This window comes from Pogona vitticeps, chromosome 5 (genome assembly GCF_051106095.1).
Source record: "Pogona vitticeps strain Pit_001003342236 chromosome 5, PviZW2.1, whole genome shotgun sequence".
NCBI lineage: Eukaryota > Metazoa > Chordata > Lepidosauria > Squamata > Agamidae > Pogona > Pogona vitticeps.
In genome coordinates, this window is record NC_135787.1 from 180,502,730 (window position 1) to 180,524,653 (window position 21,924).

The 21,924-nt window shown below is 42.0% G+C and overlaps 1 protein-coding gene across 1 annotated transcript in view; it reads left to right on the forward strand.

Annotated features, from left to right (window-relative positions):
* Positions 1-708: 708 nt before the first annotated feature.
* The window catches only part of CECR2 (CECR2 histone acetyl-lysine reader), a 147,433-nt gene continuing 126,217 nt past the window's right edge, over positions 709-21,924 (forward strand). The window contains exon 1 of the mRNA XM_020789089.3: positions 709-1,138. Within this exon, the coding sequence (XP_020644748.3) occupies positions 842-1,138 (297 nt within the window). The 5' untranslated portion in view covers positions 709-841. The remainder of the gene's footprint in view (positions 1,139-21,924) is intronic.

Sequence of the window (21,924 nt, forward strand, 5' to 3'; positions counted from 1 at the left end):
CACGCACCTGGCTCTCGAGACGCCCGTTTTCGTCTTGCCCTTCGCGCGCGCGCTCTCTCTCTCTCGGGTTCGCCCCTTTCTGCGGGGCGGGGGGGGACCCTATGCGACCGCTTAAAAGTTTCGCCCCCGCAAGGCCCGCCTCTCTGCCGCGTCCTCCCCTCCCAAACACGCTTCAGAGTTTGACCTAAACCTAATGCCCGAGCTGCTTTCCCCCCCCTCAGCCCCATGATTCTTCTCCTCAGAGTTTAAGGTCCTGGGGGGGACCGCCGTGCAAAGCCACGCCCCTTCCCACCCCCGGACCCCGCCTCTTTCCTTCTCTTCCCCCCCAGGACCCCGCCTCTAGCCCCCGCGCGTCCCCTGGATTCACCCCCCCTTTACCCAAGTCACTCTCGCCAGCGCCCCTCCCCCCCTCCCTTAGGAGCTCCATCTGTTTCTCCGGCTGGCCTCGGCGCGGTGGCGGCGGCTCGGGGTGTCGTCTGTGTGCGTGCGTGCGTGTGTATTTTAAAACCTGGTATGGCCAGGATAGCAGCGACCTGAGGGGGAAGGTGGGAGATGGGTCCGCGCGATAACCGCCGAGAGGAGCGCCGCCTCAGCCTGCCCTAGAGACCCCGAGCAAGCGAGGAGACGGAGACTCCGGAGGCGCCAGTCCGGAGAAGCCCCATGCGGAGGAGCCGGCGCGGAGGGGGCAGCTGCGGCTGCTGAGAGAGAGTGTGTGTGAGAGAAAAGAAAGAGACGGACGGACGGAGAAAGAGGGAGCCAAGGGAAGGAGGGAAAGAAGGAGTCTCGGGCGGCGGGGCGCCGGCCAAGCGGCGGTCTGGGAGCGGCTCACGGCAAGGGGGCGATGTGCCCGGAGGAGGACGGGGGTTGCGGCGGCGGCGGCGGCGTGGTTGGGGTGATCTCGGCGCCGGGGAGCGCTGCCGCTTCTTCTTCCGCCGCGAGTGGAGGTCTGGAAGGGACAACGGCCGCTGCAGCTGGGACGACGGGCACCACCACCACGACCGCCGCCGCCACCCCCAGCAGCAACAGCGGCACGGCGGCTCTCCTGGGCGAGCTGCGCTCTTGGTGGGAAGTGCCGGCCATCGCTCACTTCTGCTCCCTCTTCAGGACCGCTTTCCGACTGCCCGACTTCGAAATCGAGGTGAGTCGGCGCCCCGAGGCGAGGCGGGGATGGGGGGGGGGTGGCTGAGGGAAAGGAGGACTCCGCGCTCTTTCGATAAATGGGATCAATCGATCGCTTCGCCGGCCCCGCCTCTCCCTCCCTCCCCCCCCCCCACACACTTGGGAGGTAAGGACGGGACAGGACAATAACTCGCCCCCCCTCTCTCGTGTGAGGAGAATCCGCTGGCTGGGGCTGGGCTTCCTTCCCCTCAGCACGGAGGGGTTTAGCGTCCCTCCGAGAGAGGCAGAGGAGGGGGGGGAAGGAGGAAACGTCCCCCATCACCACGTTTTCCCTCCTGCCTCCTCCAGTTTCCTATATTCCTTTAGAGAGGAAGATTTATTCTCTGGGTCCAGGATCCTTCCAGGAAGCTCGCCGCCTGAATATTTCTGTCCTCGATGGCCAAGGCGCTTTAAAAAGTGCCCACGATTCGCAGAGAGTCGTCATGGAGTTGGGGTGGCCCTCCTGGATACGCTTCCCTGGCAGCAGGAGGTCCCTTGAATCTTCTTTACTTCCGAGTAAACGGGCATGAGACCCTATTGCTGAAGAAAGACTGGGTCGCCCGAGTGATTTTAACGACTGGGGTGGATCGAGGGATCCGGGAATCGTTGTCTCCCTTATGTCCAAAATACAGAATAGTGGCAAACACAGTTGTTTTGAGCTGTTGAACTTTGGGTTTTAAGACACTTGTGCCTCAAAAGCGTGTGGGTGGGAAGCGGGGGAGCTCTTACCCTCATCGTGGCGGTGGTGGGAAGGAAGGTCTATTCTTTACAATCCCAAGGAGTTAGTGCTGGACCCGAGGTGTGTGGTGAGACAGCGACACGATGGTCTGTGTAAATTGCCACAGAATTCTTCTGAAGCCGAAATGACCCGTCTGTGTTTCCAGAGCTTGTACTGGTCAACAAACTGGGGAGGTAGCGGGGGTGTGTGTGATGGTCAAGCCCTCAGTTTTGCTGGCCTCCCCTATCTTTTAAAAGCTCCAATATTACGCAAGGAGAAAGGACTTGATCCCTCTTCCTAGGTAGGAATGGACATCTCTAGTCTCTGACCTCCCTTGCTCATCTTTAGTGACTTGGGCTAAGGCCCCATGGCTTGGAAGAGTGTGTTGTTTGCTACTCATGTCCTTGTCCAGATAATTTTGCTTTTCCCTGCTGGCCAGAGGTAGCACATGCTGCTCCAAGGCTTTGTGACATTCAGACACGAAGCTTTCTGACAATTCATCTGGGTGTATTCTGTATGTATATTTCCACCTCCCCTTTATTCTATCAAGCTTCTCTTTAGAGTTTGGACTTTCGCAGGATGGCATCAGATTTATATTATTCTGTATGAAGCTGGAATTTTGCTCACTTCCTAGTGCTAGGGTTCAGTAAGATTCATGACCGATCAGTTTGTATATAGGAATTTTCTTGGAAAGATTGCTCAAGGGTTCTCAAAATGTAGCACTGTAATTTCGCTAATGTTGTACAGGGTAGGTAAAAGTGTGAATATGAGGCAATGACCTTACTCCTTCATATGGTTTATCATAGAATTTCAGAATTTGAGATCGGATGCAACAGCTCGGAACTGTGTATGTGTATGATACAGTACTGTACCCAAAACAGATAAATCTCCCAGAGGATCTGGCTCATACTCCAAGATTCTAAGCAGCTTAAGCCAATGTGATTAAACCCATGGTTTACCATCTGTTTATAGCAGATGTAACAACTTTGATGCCTCTGATACTCTTTCAAACTTTAAAGTGTACATGAAAAGCATACATTTTTTTCCAACTACTGTACTGAGTGTTTGAGAGAAGCTCTATAAGTGAGATATTAATTGGTCTGGATGTTGTGCATAATATAATGATTGGGATTGGCATTCAGGTACTACTGAGACAAAGAATTTAAAGGTCAAGTGAAAATGCAAGTATTCACGTGTAAAGAGGCTTGAAACCCCACAAGAAATTAGGATCTTTATGATAATTTCCTCTTCAGTATTGTGAGTTGTCATATCAGTTGAAGTGATTACTGTCCAACTTAATGTTACAAAACATGTAAGTTACAGAGAGCACTTTGGAATGTAGAGAATGTGTTCCCTTCCTCAAAGGTTACTCAAAATGGTGGCAATGCTAGGAGAAGTTTGGCCTTCTCTGAACAATACAAGGATAATTCTTGACTGAAGTCATGAGAAAAGCAGTGTAAAGGCTAGCTGGACAAATCTGAGTATGGCTTATATTGCTCCCCAAAGGAAGTATGCACAATCTGTTCAGCTTTTTCCTTTTAAAATCTGACTTTGCTTCAGGTTGTGAATTTCTGTGTCTTAATGGGCACTGGCCATTTATAAATTGCAGAGGATGTATTTCTATAACTTAATGTTGAAAACATAATGTCCCTCTGACTTCCTACTGAAACATTAAGATATTTGTTGGATTTGATCAGTTGAGTAAGTGATATTGCAAATATTTTGTAGGAAGTAAAATAAAACATCTATATTGCTACAATATGCATTGCTACAAACTCCTCCTTCATATACATGTCTGTTCATTTTCTGATCCAATAGTTTTTCTAGTGTTTTTTTTTTAAACAGTCAACCAAAATCCAACCATCAGCCATGCTTTAATTTTTTTATATGAATGTGTTTAATATGCCGTCCATTGTTTTGGATTGTACATATAGTGTCTTGGATGTGAATACTGTACTGCAGACTGAAGAACCCCTCTAGGATTCTGTTTTTCTATTTTTAATATGTTGGCAGATTCATTCTAGGAGGATTAAAAATAATAGTGAGAAGCCTGTGATTTTATGAGATGGCAAGTCCTCCATTCCTAGGATATTTGTGTTCAACAGGATGTGAGAGTCCTTAAAACCCCTAGAACAGGATGTGAATTTAGGTAGGTAGGGATCCCTTATGCAGTGCTAAGTTTTTGAAAGAGACAAGATCTCCCAGTGTTTGTGTTCCTTAGCAAAGAAAGACTCTCCCCAACTATTGATGTATAGATTCTTAAAAGGAGTTTGCTGTTCAGCTATGTGAAACACAGTAAAAAATCTTGAATTTACAGTGATAAAGGGCAATTGCACTAGCCTTTCACCTTTGGAAGTCAGAGTTACCATCTGGTTTGTTTCACTACTGTGTCAGTTTGGACTTCAGTTCCTTGAATGAGTTTGCCAAACAGGAACATTTAATATAGTCTGAAGCAGTTGCCTCTTCTGGATTGTAGAGAAGGACAGCTTGTGATTATGTTTATTTCAGCATGATTATTTAGAGTAGACTGAAATGTGGCTGGAAATATATGGAGATCAGATAGAGGTTTTTAATTCGTTTTGTTTGCTTTTTGCAGGGATAGCATATGTATTCAAAGTTTATCAGTAAAAATAAATTGAGAGAGCAGCAAAATCGTAGAAACGTGGATTTTCAAATGGCAGCATAGAGGGGGGAAATATGAGTGGCTTAGAAATTACCATAATGCCCCAGCTCTTGGAAAATATATGGAGGGGTGAGGAAGTGGACTTGTCTACAAAAGCTCACATTACAATATAGCAGTTAGTCTTTGTGCAAAATGTTTTTGTCATCTTTATTTTGTATTTTTCTCTTGCTTTGGCTTGATATGCTACCACAGACTAACTTATCTTCTAAAACTATATGGGTGGGAAATTAGTAAAAATACTTAGATACAGATGTCAGAAGATCCTGGTGGTTGAGAGAGCTTCCATTTCTATGGTAAATACGGAGAACCATGGGTAGTGAATTTTTATTAGAAGCTGGCCATTTTCAGAATTTCTGCTTTACACCATTGTGCTCGCCTACCAAACATCTTGTGTCCTCTAGCTTTCTACTGTATGTATTTTCAGAGGTCCTACAACCGATATGCCTATGCTGGAGCAGGAACAAAGGGCCAGTAAAGTGATAAAAATCTTGAATTTCCTTTTCAAATGTTTTTCTCATCTAGCACAAGGAATACAATTGTGGATAACACTTCATTTTTACAGCCTTTCTAGTCTAATCTAACATTTACAGATGACAGAAGAGAAACATTTGCACGGAACAGTTTATATGGCTAACTCCTTTTGAAAAGAATCACAACCAAAACAGTTATTAAGTAGCTTTTATATGGAATATCTTTAAATATTGTGATGCATAGTGTTATTTGTTGTTGTTTAGTTGTGTCCGACTCTTCATGACCCCATGGACCAGAGCACGTCAGGCCCTCCTGTCTTCCACTGCCTCCCGGAGTTGGATTAAATTCATGTTGGTTGCTTTGATGACACTGTCCAACCATCTCATCCTCTGTTGTCCCCTTCTCCTCCTGCCTTCACACTTTCCCAACATCAGTGTCTTTTCCAGGGAGTCTTCTCTTCTCATGAGATGGCCACAGTATTGGAGCCTCAGCTTCAGGATCTGTCCTTCCAGTGAGCACTCGGGGTTGATTTCCTTTAGAATGGACAGGTTTGTTCTCCTTGCAGTCCAGGGGACTCTCAAGAGCCTCCTCCAACACCACAATTCAAAAGCATCAATTCTTCGGCGATCAGCTTTCTTTATGGTCCAGCTCTTACTTTCGTACATCACTACAGGGAAAACCATAGCTTTGACTATTCAGACTTTTGTTGGCAAGGTGATGTCTCTGCTTTTTAAGATGCTATTGAGGTTTGTCATCGTTTTCCCCCCAAGAAGCAGGTGTCTTTTAATTTCGGGGCTGCTGTCACCGTCGGCAGCGATCATGGAGCCCAAGAAAGTAAAATCTGTCACTGCCTCCATATCTTCCCCTTCTATTTGCCAGGAGGTGATGGGACCAGTGGCCATGATCTTAGTTTTTTTGATGTTGAGCTTCAGACCGTTTTTTGCACTCTCCTCTTTCACCCTCATTACAAGGTTCCTTAATTCCTCCTCACGTTCTGCCATCAGAGTGGCATCATCTGCATATCGGAGGTTGTTGATATTTCTTCCAGCAATCTTAATTCTGGCTTGGGATTCCACCAGTCCGGCCTTTCGCATGATGTATTCTGCATATAAGTTTAATAAGCAGGGGGACTATATACAGCCTTGTTGTACCCCTCTCCCAATTTTGGACCAATCACTTGTTCCATATCCAGTTCTAACTGTTGCTTCCTGTCCCACATATAGGTTTCTCAGGAGATAGATAAGGTGGTCAGGCACTCCCCTTTCTTTAAGGACTTGTTGTGATCCACACAGTCAAAGGCTTTTGCACAGTCAATGAAGCAGAAGTAGATGTTTTTCTGGAACTCTCTGGCTTTCTCTATAATTCATCGCATATTAGCAATTTGGTCTCTAGTTCATCTGCCCCTTCGAAGTCCAGCTTGCACTTCTGGGATTCTCAGTCCACATATTGCTGAAGCCTACCTTGGAGGATTTTGAGCACAACCTTGTTAGCATGTGAAATGAGTGCAATTGTACGGTAGTTGGAGCATTCTTTGGCACTGCCCTTCTTTAGGATTTGGATGTAGACTGATCTTTTCCAGTCCTCTGCCCACTGTTGAGTTTTCCAAACGTGCTGGCATATTGAATGTAGCACCTTAACAGCATCATATTTTAGGATTTTAAATAGTTCAACTGGAATGCCATAACCTCCACTGGCCTTGTTGTTAGCCAAGCTTTCTAAGGCCCACTTGACTTCACTCTCTAGGATGTCTGGCTCTAGGTTAGCAACCACACTATCTGGGTTGTGCGGGATAGCCAAATCTTTCTGGTGTAGTTCCTCTGTATTATTGCCACCTCTTCTTGATGTGTTCTGCTTCTGTGAGGTCCTTACCATTTTTGTCCTTTATCATGGTCATCTTTGCACAAAATGTTCCTTTAATATCTCCGATTTTCCTGAACAGATCTCTGGTTTTTCCTTTTCTATTATTTTCCTCTATTTCTTTGCATTGTTCATTTAAGAAGGCCCTCTTGTCTCTTCTTGCTATTCTTTGGAAGTCTGCATTTAATTTTCTGTAACTTTCCTTATCTCCCTTGCATTTTGTTTCCCTTCTCTTTTTGTTGCTGCCTTCTGTATAATGTTACGAGCCTCTATCCAAAGTTCTTCAGGCATTCTGTCCACCAAATCGAGTTCCTTAAATCTGTTCTTCACTTCAACTGTGTATTCATAAGGGATTTGATTTAGATTATACCTGACTAGCCCAGTGGTTTTTCCTATTTTCTTCAGTTTAAGCTTGAATTTTGCTATGAGAAGCTGATGATCAGAGCCACAATCAGCTCCAGGTCTTGTTTTTGCTGACTGTATAGAGCTTCTCCATCTTTGCCTGCAGAGAATATAGTTAATCTGATTAGTGTTATTATGAGGCCGTAAAATCTGTTTACTTGTCATCATCCTATTGATTGCACACTCATTTCACAATTATTGTATTAACGTTTCACAATAACTTTGCAAAGCAGACATGATCAGTTTTTCTTGTGTTCCTGAAACTGAGAACCTTCTCTTTAAATGTACTTTTTATTTTCAATGAGTATCCATAACTTCTGGCTTTTCTGTATGCGGTGTAACAGTCATATTTATTAATCCACAAATATTTTTACAATTTTCTAATTTCACATCTTTGCTTATAAGTACTTAATTATTTTGGATTAGGGCTGGAAATGAGATATTTTTATCAACACCACAAGTACCAGCAGAAACATAACCCTCTGGTCCACTTACTGCTCCCTGTGCAGTGTGCAGGGCCATTGTCAGTTGCATAGTGCCAGTCACAGTAGTAGCCTGGCTGGCACTTCCCTGCCTCTCCACATAGCTGACCACTCCCCCTCAGCTGCTGAGTGGTCGTCTGTGTGGAGAGGTGGGAAAGCACCAGCCGGACTACTTCCATGATTGGCACTATGCAATTGACAACAACCCTGCACACTTCATGGAGAGTGTTAAGTGCAGATCCATCTTTAGTCTTATCCTTTTTGCTGTATGGCTTATAAATGCACTGTCATGGTTTACTCATCTATTTTTAACATCTACTTGTGATTACTTTTCTGAATGTTTTCTGATGTGAGTGCTTTTTGTAAGAATCCCACCATAGTGGTTTTTTCACTGTGGGTTTTTACATGAATGCCTCCCAGAATATGTAGTTCAGGAGTTATGTTGCAATTGATAGTTCTGATTAGAATCATGCAAGTGGCGCAGCACATATTGGGTCATTCCATCTGAACACTGATGTGCTTGAGGTTAGACTGTGCTTTTGGAGATAGGGATGGCATTTGAGGAGGAGTAAAAGTCAGAAAAAGTTTTTTTCCTGGATGATGAGGGAAGAATGACATGCCTTTTCCAACCAATGAATGAATAAATAAAAGTACCAGTTTTAGTAGTACTAGTTCCTTCTGCTGTGTTTTGCCCTTCCCTTTCCCACAACTTGCATTTCAGTCTTCTTCCGTCATCTATTTTCATTAGAACTTCTGTACTGTGAAGAAGTACAAGTGATCCATTTTACAGTTTGGTTCCATGCTTGTGTGGCCAGGAGCAAGGTTCAGTGTGATGCATTCCCCAGTATGTCTGGAGCTGCAGCTTTACTTCTTTAATCTGGATAACTGTACTGAAACCATGATTCCATCCATAGCACGTATCCACAATTTGGTGGATAAATTCTCCTTATGTATCTTGAAGATAAAGCAGTTGACATATCAAATGAAGGTCAAATGTCATTCTGGAGTAGATAGAAATTGGTATTATGTGTTAATTTATTTGTATCACTGAGAACAACAATTTGAAAAATCATGACCCAGAACAGTTTCCATATACCCGATTTCCAGGTAGGGTACAGATGGTCTGCATGTTGAGGGCAGAAAACATATAAACAAGAATGAACATAAAGGAAGAAGATCTTAGATGGACCTAGTTTGTTGCCTCTCTTCCTCATCTCCTTCTGTCTTTTAGAGCTCAGAGATCATGTGCTGCTTCTTCAGAGTCTGGACATGAAAATACTGCTTTTGGTATGGGAAACTGGGTTTCTGGAGCCGTTATTAAGACAGGTTGAAGGAAAATGTTCCTCCTCTTTCCAAGTCACCAACTGGGGCTTTCTTTGTCCATATGCAGAGCCATTCTTATCCTGTCCTCTACACAGAGACAGGGTATCTCAAGTTTAACAGTTCTTGTTAACTTTTTGACATCTAGCTGATGGTATTTGACCAATTAATTGTCTCACAACCGAACCCTATAGCTCTTTTGTTGGATATCATGTACTGCCATGAGCAATATTAGACATATCACAACTCTTAATATGCCTGATTACCTTGCTAGTTTCTGGATATCATTATTTTCCGCATTTTCTGAGCTCTCTAAATAGGAAAGAAAGAAACTGAAAGTTGATGCAACTGTGCATGTAATTTTACTGAATAACTCTTCAATAAAACTTATCTGTGCTGTACTTTGATTAAGAAAAAAAAACCTACCTCTGGGTTTATAATGTAAATGGCAGCTGTTTCCAGATAAGATGATGTCTTGTGGCCTTCATTTTGCTCAGCCAGGTAGATGATAGTTCTGGGAGAGGAAACAAATGGCAGATGGTCCTAGCCACACCAATAAAATGGGTTGGACTGTTTCACACATACACCAAGGTGGAAAGCTGCCACTAAATTGAGAAGAACTGGTCGTGAGCTATGGCCCAAGAACAGCATTAGGCCTTCTAGGGTGTTTACAAACCATAAACGACAGAGGCTTTGGAAAGGCCATCCCCATAAATTTAATTGGCCTATATGCTTGGTGTCCTGTGGGATCCTGGATTTCCTCAGAAAATGGGTGCCTGAGAAGAAGCAATTTATTTATTTTATTTATTGCATTTGTACCCCGCCCATCTAGTCAGCTGAGTAGATGGCATGGTTATGTACTGCACACTAGCTTTTGATCCTTGCTGTCACATTTACAATTAGAATTTGATATTTAAACTTTCCCTCTGAAATATTAAAATATCTGTGTGCTAGGCTAATAGCAATTCATATTAACTCCAGATACAATTATTGGATTGCTGTTAGCACAAGCAGAGAAGATAGCAGTTATTCAAATTGCCAAAAGACAGAATTAACTTTGTATGTGGTGGCCATATGCTGCAGTTAGCAAATATTTCATTCTTTTAGTTGCCTAGATGGACAAGACACATGGAGATTTCCAGCCTGAATTAATTAATGCATGCCTCTTAAGACCTTCCCAGTTGGGTTGTTCACTGGTGGTAAAATACAGAAGGGAATTTTGCCATGGTGTGGTCTTTTATAGCTCTGTTCTCAGAAGATTCTTGGAAAAGCTTTGGATTTCATCATTGCAACCTGAGCTTTCCTCTTTTTTCATTGTTAGGCCCCACACCCTTGTGCTTACTAGACTGGAAGGTGATGCTTCCAGATGTAGGCTGCCACCAGCAGCTGTATGTCTCAAAATCTGGGAAGCAGATGTTTAATTTTCATTTTCCTGGACCATTGCATAATGAATGCTTGAAGAAGGGGACAGAATTTACAAAGCTGGTTGGCTCAAATAAAGAAATGCATCCATTAGGCAAGGCTCTGGGTATTGTTATGAGAAGGGAGTGTTGAACAGCCAAGCCCCCATGCTGGCTTCAGCAGAAGCAGCTGCCTGACAAGGCTCAGGGTCCCTCTTTTCAAGATTTCAGCAGCTGTGAGTTTGGAAGCGAGGAGGTGGCTTAGCTTTGACCAGGTCAAAAGTTCAGTGGGACATGAGGGAGATGTGTACTAGAAGAATATTACACATTTACCAAAAAAAAAGGACAGAGCAGTTCCCTGAGGCAGTTCCAGCACCTGAATACTTCAGTATACCACAGTAATTAGCATACATTAAAAGCCTATTAATCTAGATGGAAAACTAGAAATAATATGTGGGACTGTATCAACATTCAGCTTTTTGGGGGACACTTTCACAAGTAAGTGTTCTTCAAGCCTTGGTGTCCTTTGGTAAAAAGGTCTCCGATTGATTCTCTCTCTGATTAACATCTTTCCTTAAATGAATATTTCTCTTCAGTTAGTTTGCAGCCTTTCCTATTTCATTTTTGCTGTTTCATAGAACAGAACTGTTAACTGAAGCACTGTCCTAAATGAACTGAATTTTGGTGCTTTCAATTTTAACAGATTTATTGTAGCATTCCATTGTGGAACATAAAGTGTTATTCTCATTTGGCACAAATATACCCTGTTTCCCCGAAAATTAGACAGAAAACGCATTAGCACTTATTTTCAAGGGATGTCTTATTTTTTCATGTACAGCGATCACATTTATTCAATTACAGTCATGTCATCTTTTGGTTGCTGCACAGTAGTGGAGGGCGCGGTTTCACTCAACTGGGGAGGAAAGCGATGAGAAACCTCGACAGCATTGATGCTCTTGAGAGTCCCTGGACTGCAAAGAGAACAAACCTATCCATTTTGAAGGAAATCAACCCGGAGTGCTCCCTGGAAGGACAGATCCTAAAGCTGAGGCTCCAATACTTTGGCCATCTCATGAGAAGAGAAGACTCCCTGGAAAAGACACTGATGTTGGGAAAGTGTGAGGGCAAGAGGAGAAGGGGACGACAGAGGATGAGATGGTTGGACAGTGTCATCGAAGCTACCAACATGAATTTGATCCAACTCAGGGAGGCAGTAGAAGACAGGAGGTCCTGTTGTGCTCTGGTCCATGGGGTCACAAAGAGTAGGACACAACTTAATGACTAAACAGCAACAAAAACTTTGAGACCAAGAGATTTCCACATTCCTAGTTTCTAGAACAAAATGATTATGTGTCAGTTACACCGTTGCACTTATGGTATCCAGAAAAGGAATTTATTACATGGTACAAAATCCTCTTGTGTAACTTATGCTGTTATCGGTCCCTCCTAAATTAGAGTGCCTGCTGTTCCACATTGAACACAGAATCTCAAAGATGCAAAATCTCAGCAGGGTTCTGCTTGAGTCCTGAGGGTTTGGGTTCTGAGTGATGTGTGAAACCACTTAACACATCCAGAATGAGGAATATAGAGGAGAAATTGCAGAAGGATACATAGAGACAGACATGTTTCCTTTCTCCTATTCCTGTGAAAGTTATATATGAGGATTTGGACTGGTGTCTGTTTTAGGATGTATTTGATACTGGGGAAGAAAAAGTTGAATTTGTAGTTGGATTTCTAAAGATGTAAATGATGTTTATGTCACTGGTGTATCTCAGGTATTTAATATAGCAGTTGAGCTTTAAGCAACTGTCTAGCACTTTAGCATAAGACTGAAATCCTTCACTGGTGAAGTATGCAACTATTTAAGTAGGAAAGTGTTAATTTAATCTGAAATCTGAAATGTATTATGCCAGGAATGAGAGCATTGGGGATCTGAGGGGTATACATATTCCATTCCCCAATGTCACTCTTCCTTCTGTAATACTGTAGTTGAAAATTCCTAGTCAAGTTCTCCTATCCAGCCTGAATAGTTGAGACTGATCAATTTTGTACACTCTAATTGTTGAGAACAAAGACATTTGAACTTATGCTTTATGTTGCCTGCTCCCTCCCCCCTAAAAAACCAAGACTGAAATGTTCCCCCTCCTTCTTTCTCTGCTTGCAAAAATGGGGCCTATGTGTGATATGAAGTTAAATTTGGTGGGGAACTCGGTGCCACTGCTTGGAAATCTTCTAGTAGTTGCCAGCTAACAGGTACCATTGCTTTATTCAGGCTTCCCTAATCAAGCCTCCATACATTTTGGTAGTGGTCCCAAACCTTTTCCAAATTGCGGACTGGTTGGGGAGCCAGCGATGAGCACCCATATGTGGGTGGAGCACCCGTGGATGGGTGGGCAGAGCACCCGTGTGTGCGGGTGGGGGGCATGCATGCCTGTATGTGTGCATGGGGTTATGCGTGGGGGGGCAGGAGATCTGTCTCTGCGGCCTGGTCCTGCCATGGCCCGGTATGGGGCCATGGCCCGGTATGGGGCCATGGACCAGGGGTTGGGAGTCCCGGCACTATGGTGTGTTGTAGCATTCTGCGTAGACTCTTGGGAAAGATATGGGGGCTGCTGCTAGCCTCGCATCAGAGCATCATTATGCCATCATGTAACATTATTCTAGGTGCTTGGTAAGAGGGAATGGCACCTGTCGACAAGAGCTTTGCCCAGCAATTATGGGACATAACTGCTCCAGAAACTTTCCCTGGCATCCTGCAATTTCTGAAAGATTTTCCATTTAAAAAGTTTATATTTCAGCCTTGGTTGCAGAACCAGGTTAGGAGTTGTTTGTATGCTTTTCATGAAGGTGCATACAGAACAGGGTTTTCCCCCTGTAGGTCTGAGGACTTCAGAAGCAGCAATTTTTATATTGGATTTTGGAGGGCATCCTCTATTAAGGCCCCCATCTTTTAAAAAACAAAACTGTTCTGCGTAAACAACAACAGATGGACCTGATACAGGCTGCAGAGTGGGGAATCTGAAATTGCCTATCTCTGTTACAAACAATAGAAATAAGCCTCTATGTCATTGCACAACTGTCCTACTGAGCCTCATGGTGCAGTGGTTAAAAAAACTGCTCTACAGCCAAAACCATGCATGACATGGGGTTCAGTCCCGGGTAGCCGGTGCAAGGTTGACTCAGCCTTCTATTCTTCTGAGGTTGATAAAATTAGTACCCAGATTGCTGGGGGGCGGTGACAATGTGTAGCCTGCATAATTAACTTGTAAATTGCCCATAGAGTGTTTTAAGTGCATGCTTTGCTTTGCTTTTTGTATCATAGTATGATTTCTATGCAAAAGATTTAAGGCTGCAATCTTGTATCTAATTACTTGGAGAAAAACCACATTGAGCTTGGTGGGAATACAGTACTCTTGAGTAGGTCTTTAATATAGCAACGTTATGAACTTTGAAATGTGTTTGGTTTGGAAAGATAAATTTGTTTTGGAGATGGAATGCTAAGATAAAAGGGACAATGAGACTTCTAGAGGTCTGACTGCTGGAGGAAGTTAATTAAAATGTTAAGGACTGTAGTGAAGGAGGCATAGGGCTTTTGCTGGCATGCCCTGCCTGGCAGAGTCTTTCAGGGAGGATGTAGGCAAGCTGACCTACCTCAGCAGGAGAGGACTTGGATGAAAGGAAAGCAAATGGATGCAGCTGGCACCCCCCGCCCTAGAGGTACAGGAGACAGAGGCAGTGCCTGGCTGTTCCAGACTCTAGTCTATCCAGGTGAGAAAGGAGTCTGAAGAGGAGCAGTCCCCCAGCCTTAAAGAACAGTGACAGCTCAAAGTGCTAGACAGAAGATCACAAGAGAGGTGAAGCACATGTTTCCAAGGCCAACCTAGCTATACCAAGTAATTTGAGTGCAGGTAGAAACAACTTTTGATATAGATACTATTGATATGAATTTCCTGCAGCATACCTAAATATATTTATTTATTTATTTATTTATTTATTTATTTATTGGATTTATATACCGCCCCATAGCGCTACAAGCACTCTCCGGGCGGTTTACAATTTTAATTATAAAGGCTACACATTGCCCCCCCAGCAAGCTGGGTACTCATTTTACCGACCTCGGAAGGATGGAAGGCTGAGTCAACCTTGAGCCGGCTACCTGGGATTTGAACCCCAGGTCGTGAGCACAGTTTTAGCTGCAGTACAGCGTTTTAACCACTGCGCCACGAGGCTAAATATACTTGATAGTTATATTGTGATGTGACAATATAACCACAAAGATTGTGTATTGTGTTCGTGAATTAGGGGACTTGGCAGTTCTGCTTGTCTTACTAAACCAAAATTGTAAGTTTTACAGATACTGTAGTACTGTTTTTTCTTCTTAAGTAACTGTTTAGGTTACATCTTCCCTATCCGTGTTGCCTAAGGGATTCTGGGAGTTGTAATCTGAATTAATTAATTTGGTGATTCTGGGAACTGTAGTTCTTTAAAAACCTCTGAAATAAAAATATTACACTTTAAAATACTCTGTCTCCTCTGTTTCATAACTACCACCTTTCATGTAGCATACTATAATTGAGTGAAATTTACATAGTGTAGAGAGATGCAGCTATTGAGTTTCTTTCCCTAGTACAAGCTGAATCACTAGCAAGGTGGAGGCAGACACAAATACTGTACTGTAACAGTGTAAAAGAAAAAAGTTAAGGAGGCAGAGGAGAAAGAGGGTGGTGAGATAAGGGTAGGATTGATGCATTTTTATCCTGAGCAAAGCAGGAAATATTTACTAGTAACTGATAAAAGAGATACTATATGAGCTGTATTTTGTTGTTTTTTAAATGGGTGGTGATTAACCATCTTCAATATCAGATGGAAATCTTTTGTACCTTTTAGTTGCCACTTGTTTTTATTGATTGATTGATGTACTCCCATCCCTTTATGTCTGTGTATTCCTGTGCCATCAGAAACCCAATCTGAAAGGCAGTTTTGAATCACTGTTCAGTTACTTTTGGGCAGCCTATTGAAGTTGAAAGTTGGAGGGTGAAATGGCTAGGCTCTGGGGACCTGACCTGCTTGCAGCTTTTGGTCACATGGTACTGTGATATGAGAGTACTAAGCAAGTCTTTTTGCAGCAAGTGACAGATTGTACAATACTTGTAAACTTACTAGACTGTTCAGATGTCATGAAAAAGTAATATGAACACTGAAGAGCATGCATACATGGAAAAATGTATGCAGTGTTTTATTTTTTAGGATACAATATTTCTTAAAGCAGTCTCGAAGTCTTCAGTTCAAACGTAGAAATGTTGGTGATATCATTAGTTCACTTGATTAAACATATAACACACTTTGAACACAGTTATGGAAAGAGTAGATTACTAAACATACGATTCACTTTGAACACAGTTATGGGAAAGGTACTCCAAATATTACAGGATATTGTTCTGGGGTGCTGCTCTTAACAGCATGGTTGTAAAATGTTTTCTCTAAACAACTTCTGACTCTGCTTCCCTGAGATAAATTTATCTTCTGTATCAAGGGGAAATAACTGATATCTAAAAATCACAAGCTAAAATTTCACATCTAAATACCGTAATCTGGTTCTGTTTTATTAGATAGAGTGGAAGCATTGCTCCTATTCCTACATGCTTTGGGGATGGGTGTGAAACTAATTTTGTTCAAAAATATTAAGTCTCAGTGATGAAATGTATGTAATATGGCTGAAAATTCAATGCAAAATGAATGTCAACATTCAGTTTTAAGAAGCTGAAATAAAATAATAAAAAGATAAGTAGGTTTATTCCACAGAATATATTATTTTCAGTAGAATTTCATGTGTACAGTACTAAGCTTTACTGAGGTGTGGTAAAGCTCCAGCAGTGAAGTAACTACAATGACAAAACTTCTATGCATAATTCAGTGCAAAAAGTAATGTTAAGTTAAAGCAGTCCAACTTTGTGTGCAGAGCAAGCCTAATTCTTAGGCTTCCCGACATGGCATTGTTTATTAGTGCCACTCCACGCCTGGCATCTGTTAAATGCCTGTGTGATTGGCGGGGGTGGGGGTGGAATCTATTCTTCATGATGTGCTTTTTCATAGACCTTTTCAGAGGAAATGTGTTTCAGAAAATAGCACGAAATGTCTGTTAAATAATGAGAAATAATTGTACTAGAAAGTACTGTATATATGTAACCTTTTTTAAACATATATTTGTAAGGTGGAATGTCTTAATTTTCCCAGTAACAGCAACAGCACTTGGGGCTGCCTTCATGTGAGAACAATGCAGCCTAGCCTTCTTCCTTACAGTAGAGAACCCAGTTAAACACATAAGCTCTTTGCCTTAGAGTGTATCCTTTTCAGTAGACTTGCTCTTTTTAATGGGTGCCCATTCCTGGGGTCTCCATTGTTTTAAGAACAATGGCACCAGAGGCAGCTGATTTGGTTGACAGAAAATGTGTTAATTTAACAGAGCTATTCACTGTAGCAAGCCTCTCTATTGTACCAGTGTCTTTTTTTGGTTCATTGGAAAGCTCAGTTAGCAGATTATGATAGGTGGGGTTCCTCTGTAATTAGAAGTTTTCCTGAGTTCCTTCTCCCCCCTCATTTTTTGAAAACCAGATCACTTGCTAAGCAAATTTGATTATTATTGGTGGTTTTTATTTATTTCCGAAGCTACCAGAATACAAACATTTTTTCTTGATTTGTGCATTGTTCTTTTCAATTTATATTGAAACGAATGAGTTTATTTAATGAGATACTATAGGAATTCTACTTCTGAAGAACTCCTGAGGATTTAAGTAAAGCTAGAACTTTACTGGAGAATTTTATTTTCTAATTGTTAAAGCAGTCTAAACCACAAATAATTGTCCAATGTCTAACAGCTACATAAAAAAATAGGAGAAAACATTTCCCTTAGAATATTAGCACAGTTGACACATGATGAGCTGAAATAGAAGTTTTCCTGGGATGCTGTTGCTTATGTAGTTTTGGTGGTATATTTATTATTTATTTAAAATATTTATATGTCATCATTTCTCCCAAAGGATCCAAATCGGTGTATGGTATTAAAAGAAACAAAGTTAAAAGCTAAATAATAAATTGTTACAACATATTAACACTCATAATCAGAGCAATATTAAAAACGCAAATAAAACAACAGAATAAAAAAACCCTTTTAAATATTCCCTTGGTCAACTAATTATTTAAAGGAAAGTCTACCTGAAGAGAGAATCAGTTTTATAGATAGCTTGGACCCAAGCTGTTTAAGGTTTTATAGGTTAAAACCAGCACTTTGAATTCTGCCAGGAAACGAGTCAGCAGTCAGTGGAGCTGCAGAACAGAGGAATTACATGTTCCTTGTAACTACCACAGTTAACAATCTGGCTGCAACATTTTGGACCCATTTCAGTTTCCAAACACTTTCCAAAGGCAGCTCCACATAGAGTGCAATACAGTACACAACTGCCATGAAAGATAAATGCTTTTGCTTTTGGAACACAAAGTATTGGCCGTTCTATGTATGAGGATAAAAACATGGAATTCAAGGCTAAGGCCAAGGTAGATATCTAAGGGGCAGTTTTATACACTTGCATAGTGTATAAAACTATACACTATGCATAGTGTATAAAACACCTTGATTTCTTTCCCTTTGTCTCATTTATGATCCAATTTATATCTACACATATAAGAATAGTGGTAAGAAGTTACACTGCATAATACTCCAAAAAGTCATGATAGTAATAGTAGTGGCATATGGAAATTGAAAGTTTTGCTTCAGTTCTAGTTCTGGTTCTCCCAACTGGATCTGAGTCTGCCTGTTGTTGCTTATCTTTTCTAATGGAAGATAACAGATATTATAAGATAATAGCATTAAGTGCCATACTGGAAGAGAATACTTTATGTAAGTCTTATTTTAATTGCTGTGTTTTTAGTGTATCTGTATTTTGTGTTCCAAAAAGTAACTTTTAAAATTGTAAAGTAGTTCTTGAAATGTGCAATAATATTGTTGACCTCAGGGAATGTTTTATTGCTTTTTTGCCCTATAAACTGATCTGGGAAAGCACATATTTTTCTTATTTCTTAAATATTTATTTATTCATTCATTCATTCATTCATTCATTCATTCATTCATTCATTCATTCATTCGATGTCTATCTGGCCCTTTTAGACAAAGTCTACTCTGGGCGGGTTCCATTAAACATTGTAAACTAAAACAGTTTAAAAAGTTTAAAACAATTCAAATGAATAATGATTAGTAATGCTTAGTAATGCTCAAGATGGGAAAACAGAAAACTATAATAAAAATTATTATTCCTTTCTTGAAGGAAGACATATTGTATCTTTCTTGTAGGAAACTCCTTATTAGGTCTGTGTAACTTATGAGTTGCCAAGGCAAGCTAGGAATATGCTGCTGCAGTTTTTCCTGGGAGCTTTAGTCTTGCTGCCCTTCAGACTGTATGGAGGGAGACTGAAGAACTACGATGCCCAGGAAGCACTGTCCCACTTCCTTTTTATTAAGTAGGAAAACATCTCAAATGCAGTGCAAAACAACAGCTTAGATATGTTCATGAGCTTACTCCACCTCCCTGTTCTCATTGGGAATAGTCATAAGAGGACTGAAAACATTTGCTTCTATTGTCATCTAGCTGCAATGTATTTTTATGTCTGAACTGGAAACTGGTTGGATTTGACAGAAGTATGTACAAACAAACCAACCAGTAACTTAACGTATGTGCACAAATTGCACATAGTAGCTTGAATTTGCAACAATTAGTTGAAAATTAGTTGGAAGTGGGTGCTTCTCTCTGTTCACAGGTTACTTACATAACACTAAACTTAAGGTTTACTGTTATTTATGAACTTTTCCAGTGTGTAATGTTGCAAAAACTGTAGTAAGTTGTTACATGATAAAATGCAAGTGATAATACAGTCATGGCCAAAAATATTGGCACACCCTTGCAATTCTGTCAGAAAATGCAACCCTTCTCTCAGAAAATTGTTGCAGTTGCAAATGTTTTGGTACTCGCATGGTTTGCGTTGGAACAACACAAAAAAACAGAGAAGAAAAATCAAATCTGATACAATCCCACATAGAAACCCAAAAATGCACTGGCCAATATTTTTGGCCATGACAGTATAAAGATGCTTATGAAGTGTAGTCATGTGTTAAAGAGCAGACAGAGGAAAAAAAGCCCAAGACAATTGGGATAATTTTGTTTTGTTTTTATTATGAAGAGGCTCTTAAGGTCTTGTTTTGGGGAGAGGTTGTTACTTTCCTTACTTTGAATTGCTGCCTGTAGAAGAAAAAATATAATCTACTCTCCTGCTTTATTCCTGTGTCATGTTTTTGGTACCACTGGTCTGATAATTAGTGAGAATTCGAGTAGCTATCTGGTTACACCTTACATGAATGTTGTAAATTTGTGAATATTTATGACAATAGTACACATTCCTATCCTTTTTTGTTACTTACACGTCTCTGTGTGACTTGCTTAAGGTCACCCATTTTATAAATGGATCTGTTTGTTTGTTTGTTTTGGTCTAGCTGAGGGGTCTCCAAACATTTCAGCACGAGGGCCACATAATATATTTCATATATTTTTGAGGGCTGAAGGAACACACACACGCGCATGCATGCACACACGGGCTGAAGGGAACGGACCTGAGCCTGTGGCGTTTGCCAGGCTGGATAAAAAGCCAAGGTGGGCAGGATGTGGCCTGCAGGCTGTAGTTTGGAGAACCCTGATCTAGTTGTGATCTGTCATTACATTCTTGTTTCATGAGTTTAAATACTGTAATATGTTTTAATCTCATCTGGCTGGGAAGAGTTAGTCAAAAAAGACATGGTGTGCAAGTTTATTTTCCTTGGGGTCAGAATGTTAACAGTAGTAGCTGGAATCCTGTCAGTTTTCATGTGAGATTTGTATAACTTTCTGTGGCTAAGTGTATCTTATTGATAAAGTGCTAGAACACATCTTGGCTGCACAACTGGGATCATGACCAGCCATGATGTGACTGAGTTAGTTTCAATTAGCTGCAACAAGTTACACAAACTTTACATGAAGATCAGTAAGGATTCCGGCCAAAAGGTCCTATTCAGCCCTATTTAGAATGGCTTTGGCTGGGTATGAATGACTGATAGCCATATAGTGGATGAAATAAGTGAGCTGTACAGCTTAAACGCTGTAGATGCTGAACTTGTTTTTGACTGCAAGATCAGTCAATTTGAAGCCCCTGACCATGCGATGAAGCCTACCGAGATTGCCTTGTGCCCTACTTTGCTGGCTAGTAGTGCTTTTGTTGGGAGGGACATGAATTAATACCGTTAAACAAATGAGTTACAGTGGCTTGGACTAAATTTTGAAAGACCAGGCTTTGTGAATGGAAAACACGTGTTTAAGTGATGAGTGTATCATCAGTTCACCAAATCTGGTCCCAGTGTCACCTGGCCCAAGAGGCTTACGGATTCCTCTAGCATGGTTGTTAAGAGCTGTGATTCTTAACCTTTTTGAAAAAAACGCCCCCTTGGGCCATTGATGAAGTTATCATTGCCCCCCTCCCCACGGAGACACTTAAATCCAATGACTCCTGAAAATAAAATTCAACAGCCAGCCAGCCACAACAGGACAACAAGAAAAGCCGGAAAAGCTGCCGAATTCCCACCCACCCAGGATGGACCCGAGCCAGCCCTGTCCTTAGAAACCCTGCCACGCCACCCCAAACTGACCCGTTTCTCTCCACGCTTCCCTTGCAACGGGTGAGAAGGTGGGCGGGAAGGCAGGATGGAAAAACGGGGCTCATCTCTTCCTCCCCACCCGGGTGCTACCCTTTCCTTCCACCAAATCCACACTCGGTGCTCCCCTAAGGGAGAAAGGCGAGATGTGGCAAGCAGAAAGAGCTGGATTGTCTGGTGGCAGCGGCACTGGATCCACTGTCAGCACTGTGGCTGCAGCCGCCTTCACAGATTTGGCTCGCTCCAGCGCCCCCTACCGCCCCCCTTCTGTTCCGCTGCCCCCATGCCGCCCCTTTTCGTTCTACCGCCCCCCTGAAAAATGAAATCGCCCCCTGGGGGGCATTACTGCCCACGTTAAGAACCACTGGTTAAGAGGATAGAGGCTGTAAATCATGAAAATTGGTGACCACCCAGCCCTCAGTTATTGGCAGAAATGCCTTCCATCTCTTCATTGGAATCTTTAAGTCCACCTATTAAGTTTGGTGGAATTGTGTGTCAGTGTTTTAGGCCAGAATCTTTAGAGCAGAGGAGGGTAACTGTGGCCCTCTAGGTGTTGCCAGCCTGTAACTCCTATTATCCTTTACAGTTGGCTGTAGCAATTGGGATCTGGAGTCCGTGCTGCAGAGTGTGGTGAGCTGACAGAACATAATTGAAAAATGTTTTATGCTGCGGAGATGGCTTCCTAATCAAGGAATACTGAAAACCTT